General features: G+C 28.6%; 1 protein-coding gene across 1 annotated transcript; it reads right to left on the minus strand.

Moving 5' to 3' along the window:
- Nucleotides 1-560: 560 nt before the first annotated feature.
- On the minus strand, nt 561-3,391 carry LOC107413912 (ferritin-3, chloroplastic). The gene is made up of 8 exons (XM_016021965.4): nt 2,822-3,391; nt 2,453-2,536; nt 2,296-2,356; nt 2,073-2,160; nt 1,391-1,452; nt 1,102-1,167; nt 946-1,009; nt 561-819 (listed from the first exon to the last, which is right to left on the minus strand). The coding sequence occupies exons 1-8, from the start codon at nt 3,181-3,183 to the stop codon at nt 761-763; spliced, it is 846 nt and encodes a 281-aa protein (XP_015877451.3). The 5' UTR covers nt 3,184-3,391; the 3' UTR covers nt 561-760.
- Between the last annotated feature and the right edge of the window lie 4,707 nt (nt 3,392-8,098).

The following is an 8,098-nucleotide window of genomic DNA, read 5'->3' on the forward strand; positions in this document are numbered from 1 at the left end:
ACAAGCACCTTTACTTGAAAATAATTCCTTATGGACTAAAGCAGTTCCGCGAAAGAAATTTGTATCCCGTTTACCTCCTTTCTCTCTGACGAAGTTCAAGAAAATTCAACTTCCAAAAAAAAAAAAAAAAAAAAACCAATTATTTCCAGCATCACAACCGTGAAAATAGCCTTAATTTTTATTTTTATTTATTTTTTATTTTTGCCGCTTTTTAGGAGGTAAAAAGATTTGAGCTTAGAAAAGCAACATGCATTGAATTTCATGGACCCAGGAAAGAGAGACTTCTACAGCTGCAAACGAAATGAATTAAGACTCGTATCATATTTTCAACCACAAATAAGCAAATAGGCTACGTACTGCATCAGAATGGCTACACATTTCCAACCGCAAACAGGCTACATACTGCATGAGAATGGCACTGCTCTACTATATCTGGTGCACCACCTTTGAAAACCCTATCAGGGAATCACAAATCTAGGTTCTCTTCAAAGGAATTGAAATTTGCTTCTACAAATTTTAAATCCATTAAAATAAGTATAATTTAATTGCATTTAAAAAGCTCAACTAAAACTTTGCCCATATTTATTTATGTCTCGTTTAATAAGTTCTGAACGTTTCTTACAAACCAAAAAAAAAAGGTTCTGAACATGAAGCACTCTATCTATAAAACTATGGAATTACCAACCCAACACCACAAACTTTTTGGAACCCCTCTTTCTCCATAATGGTGACAGGGAACTGAACAACATCAAACTCATAATCATGCTGCAACTACATGTCCCTCCTCATGAAGCAGCATCTGGTCGAAGTGCCAAACTCCTGCAGATTTGAAGAACACCAAACCAGCTTAGAAATCACAAGAGAAAGCATTGAGAAAGATTAAATTTTGTACAAGGTTTAAGTAGAAAAGAAATATGGAGCGGAAATTGAAATATGGATTCCTACCATGTCCTTTGCCCACTCTTCTCAGTTGAGCAACATATTCTGAGATTTTCTTTATGGCTTCCACCTGCAAGGATGGAAATTTATTAATGATTCAGATGGAAAAATTATAGGGAAAAAAAAAAAAATTCAAAGGATATGGGGAATCAAGAACTTTACCTGCTCAGCCAAAAATTCACTCTCGACAAAGTCTACCAACTGCACATCCTTGTTCTGCTCAGCAACCTGTGTTTCAAATGGTAAAAACATCAGGGAAAAAAAACAAAAAGCATTTCTTAGAAGAATACAATAGCCTACAAAACTAGAATATAAAATAGACCACATGGAAAAATATTGTAAATATTGTTTTTAAACTTGCTTGTATTAACATGGTTTTGAACCAGGTACAGCTAAATCAATAATTGAACTCGAGATAGGTAACAAGATGGAGCCAAGGTAGACGCCTTACATGGTGTAAGTTGAGGAGCTTTTCATTTGTCAGCTTTTCCAAAGATAATGCAAGCTCCATTGCTGAAATAAAAAGTTAGATGCACAGTCAGAGATATTAAGTCAAGTCTGAATGGCTAGAAAGTATTAGAGTACAACATCTATTAATCTAGAATAAATATGCAAACCAGAAAAACCAATTGCATCTCGGAAACTAGCTTTCATTGCGGGATTAATACATGGAAAGTACATCGCGTGAACTGAAGTGTAATGAGTAAGCTTCATTTCATTTAAATTTTAGTCATGATTGAAAGACAAGCTTTTGGAGGATCCATAAAGGCAGAAATATATGAACTACAATATACAAATAAATATACGAAGAAACCAGTTCAAACTTCAAAATACAAAACCATGCATAAATGATCTTGAAATGGCTGGCTAATCCTTAGAGTTGCAATGTATTGACTCTATCCTCGTTTACATATACCTTCAGTGTTACAACCTCCATCCACTTTTTCTCAGTAAGGTAACCAAAACCATGCAAACACATCCGCCCAAGAACCAAAATGTACAATATGCTATATGAGTAAGAAATAAGCATGTTCAGAAAAAAAAAATATATATATATATATCTGAGAAAAAACTGGAGAAAATTTTATTGTTTGAAGTATAATTTTCTTCAAACATATAGCAAGAACACTAACCATGCAGAGCATCTCCTTTCTCGGGATGATCAAACTCAGAGAGAGGCATCAGTATCGACTGCAATTTCACTTTTCCACCTCGCTTATTCTAAAGGATCAAAAACAATGGATATCAGAGAAATTACTTTCAAATACAACTTTAAGGCAAATTCAAAGCACTAAAACAACGTAGAAAAGACAAGACAGCATCAGTGAAAATCTTCAAATGAAATATGTGAAAGACCTGGTACTCCATCAATTTCTCAGCATGGTCCCTTTCTTCTTCACTGGATTCCTTGAAGAACCTGTCGATGAAAAAAGCATGAAAAGCTTAATTTTAAAACAAAAAAAGTTCCATTTTGAAAAATGCTCAGAAAGCTTAAGAATTTCGAACACATTACTTGGCAAAACCCTTGAGCGCAACGTTGTCCCTATCGAAGTAGGCGAACAAGGCATGGTACACGTAGGAGACATTATATTCCACGCTGGCAATTCCAGTAATAATGATAATAATAATTAGGCCCAAAAAAAAAAAAAAAAAAACACAAATTAATCTATGAAACGGCCAAAAACAAGATTTTTTCTGGCACAGGAAATTGATTTATAAACGCACAAAAGCATGCCCAATTGGATGGTATCTCAAATTGAAAACGAAGTGTTACAGAAATTAAAATATAAGCTTAGCAATTCAATAACGGAATAACAACAATCATTTTTTCACTCGAAAACTATCAGATTTTAGTAAAAGAAAAAGAAATACAAAGACCCACTTGATCTGCTCGTTAATAGCAGCCTCAGAGGCGTTAGCAAACTTCTGGCGAGCAAGAGAAACCTGTGGTACAGTAGGGACGAGATCGAGCTCCTTCTTCACTTCCTCAAAGGGCTCGAAAACGACGCCGGCAAGCGGTTTGTTATTCGCACTTTTAGAGGCACAGACCACAAACCCACTTCCATTTTTCGCCGGAGAGAAGCGAAGAATCGAATTCACGGAAGAAGACGAATTCAGAGGAGAAACCGAATAAGAAAATGACAAGGACGATGAAGGAGCAGAGGAAAACAGAGGACCCAGATTTTCCCCATGAGTGGCGAGGAGAGAAGAACCCGGAGAGGCTTTGAGAAGCATGTTGTTCATGGAGAAAACAAAGAACACCAAGATTGTAGAGAGAGAGAGAGAGAGAGAGAGAGACAGACAGACAGACTGAGAGGGAGAGAAAAATTCAGAGAAAGAGAGAGAGAGAGAGAGGTTTGAGGTTTGCGGTTCGAAGGGACAGAGAAAAACAAAGGAAACGAAGGGCTGTGAAGGAGGTCTGTGTGTATGTGGTGCGGAAGTGAGGATGGGAATGTGGCGAAGAAGACCATAAAAAAAGGGCTGGCCAGAGATGGGTGTGGGCCATTGGATGAGGTGAAACGTGGACGGTTGAGATTGAGTGAAAGACATGGGCGCGTGGCGTGCTCGTGGCATAGCTGGATAAGGCACTGTTTGTCCTGTGGGAATCCGAAAGAATTATCTGGAATTTGGTCCAGGGTCATCATGATGAGGAGTCAATACTTTTTTTTTTTTTTTTTTGGTGTTATTTATCTTAAATTGAGGGGTTTTTTTGTTTGTTTACTGGGGGCTATAAAGAAAGACAAAAAGAGTAGGAATCTTTATTGTACTCCTCTTTTTGTTTTCGAAAGTACAAAATAACTTGGAAAAGCTTATTTATGAAGCATAAAAATAAATAAATTAATTAATAAATAAATATATATATATATGATATCATTTTACATAATTCCTTTTGGGTTGAGAAGAAAATTTATCCACCACCAATTTTGATTTGATGATGAGGGATTTCTACGTGGATGAATTCATCTTTATCGGAGTGTTATTTATTTTTTTAATGAAAATCATCAACATATCTTCCGTTAGTATATTTACGTGTATAAATATTTTGTTAGTCGCAAGCAAAAAAATATATATATATTTTGTTAGTCTTTTCATGTCTCCAAAAAATATATATATTTGTCAGTCCGTGACAGCCTAGAGACGGAAATTACAGTCTCCTGTTGGAAACCCCGAACCTTCAATGTGAGTGAAAAAAAGTACTTTGTCAAATTTACGCAAGATTATAGTATTATCTATCTCAGTTTTTTTTTTTTTTTTTAATTTAAATTTATAAAAAGAATTTTTTATTTTAAAAATATATATTAAATGTTTCAAATATATATATATATTGAAAATAGTTAGTAACTCTCTTTAGTCTTTCAACTATATTTACATTCGAACTTCTGTTTTTGAACTCATTTTCTATTATACATTGATCCCTAAATTTTTATTTTTATTAACTTTTAAGTTTGTTAAGATTTATGAAGTATTTTTTCATTTGCATTATTTTGCATAGCATTTTTTTAATAAATATTATATAAAATAAATAGTAGAATATTTTAAATTAATGTGTTAAATGTTTTTCTTTTTTTTTTTTCATTTGAAAACACTTTATCAAAAAAATATCAACCTTAGTTTTTTTATTAGAAACACCTAAAATGCTTATTTTTCATACAAAAAGCACTTTTTAATATTATGTCAAATATGTAAAAGTGTTTTTTTTTTATTATTATTTTTTTTGCAGCATTTTAGCTCAGAAAAAACTTCCAAATAGGCACCCAGTCTCTGAACTATATCTACATTTGCACTTTCATTTTTGAACTTTTTTGGCATACTGGCCCTTAAATTTTAATTTTTATTACATTTTCTTCCCCAAAACTTATTTAATAGATATATATTTTCAAAATTTTGAAGCATACAGTGCCCTACTATAATTTGAAAACAACGAAATTATATACTAAGACAACCCTATAAAATCCGTGCACGTTGCATTAAGTATATTGCACACTTTTAAAACAACTAAAAATTACATTAATGAGGTGTTTATATAATGATAAAGTTAGTGAGAATCTAAAATTTTTTGGAAAAGTAAAATTTTCTCCTGTTTGGATAAATTTAAAAAAAAAAAAATTTGTAAACGCCAGTAGAAAATAAATCTCGTAATGTGAAAAACTAACAAGAAAGTGAATCTTACTGAAAAGATGCCATTCTAAAATTTCCTAAGAAATTGATATTATGTATTTTTTAAAATACAATTTTATTATTTAATTTTAATGTATAAATTTATTTAATTACTTGTAAGTTTTATTTTCTTTTATAATTAACCAAACAATGTAAAAAAATCCCAAAAAAACTCATTCTTAGGAAATTAAATCCTAACAAATTGATTCGCAAGAATCAGTTTCTTTCATATTTTTTTCTTTTACCGAACATCCCATAAAATATAGTTGTAAGGATAAGAAAGTAACAAAGTGTAAAGTTTAGGGGTCAAAGTGCTACGAGAAAGAAAAATTAAAGAACCAAATCACAAATATATACATAGTTCATGGACTAGTAAAGATACAAGAATTATGAGAAATCTTTAATTTTATAAAATCTGAAATTCTTGCGTAGCAAGTGTTGAGGATTGCCAAATTTCATTTAAAGCATATTTGGTATATAAAATGATTATTCTTTATAATACAAGAAAATATGTTTATAGGAATAGAAAAGGAAAAATGAATAAATATTCACAATCATATGTTTGGTTATAGTATCAAATTAGATTTAACATTCAGTTTTTATAAATACTTTTTATAAAAAATATTAAATTTGATAAAAATTAATTAAAAGTCATATTTTATAATTATTTATATAGTTTTATTTTAGGATAATCAATCTATATTTGAATATATTTTAAATGTGTTAATACTGATTATCCTTCAAATGAATTAATAAGAATGCTAAGCATTTTAAAAGAAAAAGAATACTATTTGTTATCACTAGCATCAGTGGGATCTACATGCAAAATGATAACTTAGATTATTATTATTAAAAGTTCACTTTTAGAGTTTTAAAATAAAAAAAAATTCAAATATTCCAATTAAAATTTACTACATAGGATGATAAATATCATCAATAATGATAAACAACAAAATTTTTAAAAGAAATAACTATTTCTTAAATTGAGAGAATAAGGTCATATATGATATATGTATGGTTATTCTTAATAAAATAGGAATACATATTTGTAAGAATTGAAAAAGGGAAAAGAATATATATTATTAATGATATGTTTGGTTATTATTTTAAATTAATTTCAATGTTTAATCTTCATAAATATTTTTTTCCTTTTTAAAAATATCAAATTCGGTAAAAATTAATTAAAAATTAAATTTTGCAGTTATTTATATATTTTTAGTTTAAAATAATCAATTTCCATTTGAATATATTTTAAATAAGGTAAGACTATCTATCGTTCAAAATCTAATGAAAGAATAACAATTCTAAACCTTTTGAAAAGAATAATTATTCCTTCAAATTAGAGATTAAGTAATTCTATGGAATAACTATTTCTAAAATTTAAAATTTACCAAATATAAAAATAGTAAATCATATAAAATAGTTATTTTATTCCTATATTTAAATTGAATACCAAACATGTTCTTAAGGCTTAATATTTAAATTCAAATATTAAGAGTTAAACTTTTATCACATAAGCAATTCAATTAAATAAAGATCTCTAGACAAAAAATTTACTCAACAAAAATAATATTTAATAAATATGTAGTTTTGACATGTTAATGATTTATTTGTATTTTCTATGACTTCATGTTTCATGAAATATATTTTGCATAAATAATTTGTTGGATTTTTCTATGTTTTTAATTCTATAGTTTTTTTTTTCTTTTTTTCTTTTTGGGGGTAAAGTTGTTGTTGTTGATACTTAGTAGGCACTTATATAATATGTTTCCATATGTTGAAATGAATTATATTAAGATCTTTCCTTTATGATTTATTTAGATGTATACCAAGATAATTTAACAAATCATCTTCACTTTTAAATGTATACATCTAAAAGTTGATAAGTATTGAAAAATTATATAAAGGTTTTTTCTTTTCATCATAATTATGTATAATTATCCTCATAAACTATATATCATTATATCTATCCATCTAATAACCAAGATGATATCTTTGTCAAATACTATATTGAACCGACCTGATAATGAAAATAGAGAGTATTGTTTACATATAACATTGTGTATACTGATATTCTAATTTATTATATTAAAATATGTAGATGCTATTGAAGGAAAAAGAAATTAAATTGACACACAAGGAACAGTAACTAAAAATGATATACGTTTGTAGTGGGATACTACCTCATGTTTGGTAAGAAGGTGGCGCTATAGGTATTAGAACTTTTTCATATCATTGCTAACAGAATGTATTATTTATATCATTTTAAGTTAACCAGTTTATCCTTTATAATTTACATTATTATTAGGCATGGTAAATGTGCTCCACAAGCCACCCAAAGTAATTGTAACATTAAAAATACATATTAATCATAAATTTATTAAGTTAATATATTGATATTATTATTTTTTTATGGTTTTTCTATAAATTTGATAAATCCAAAACAAACTCAATTTATTCAATAGATTAAAAAAAATAAAAAAATCAATTAGCATGATAATATATAAAACGTTAAGTGGACATTAGTAATCCAAATTAAATTATATAAAAGCTATTGCCTTTAAATTATCATTGCTTTGAGTTCTATTTGGCATTGTTTATATTAAACCCAGAATGGAATAGAGTTTTATATATTATTTAAGACATTATTGATGGAATATTGTATTACATTTAAATTTTAATATTGTGACATCCTTGTAGGGAAAGTCATTTTCTAGATTCACTTCAACTTTAAGTTTTTCATGTTTAACAATAATGACTAATTTGTCAATATTGATTATTCATTCGGCCTATAACTGATCTTCTTTTTTTTCTTTAATTTAATTATCCTTTTTAGAAATCATTTTAATTACTGTTAAGATTATTTTCCTTAACCAGTATAAACATATGATATATATCTTACTGCATTTTATGTGAGTTTCCTAAATTATCCTTTTTTATTAAAAGGTTTTGTAGACTTCAACTAAATAATGTTAAATTATTTAGAACACATTACCAGAAT

Source organism: Ziziphus jujuba, chromosome 8 (genome assembly GCF_031755915.1).
Source record: "Ziziphus jujuba cultivar Dongzao chromosome 8, ASM3175591v1".
Classification (NCBI taxonomy): domain Eukaryota; kingdom Viridiplantae; phylum Streptophyta; class Magnoliopsida; order Rosales; family Rhamnaceae; genus Ziziphus; species Ziziphus jujuba.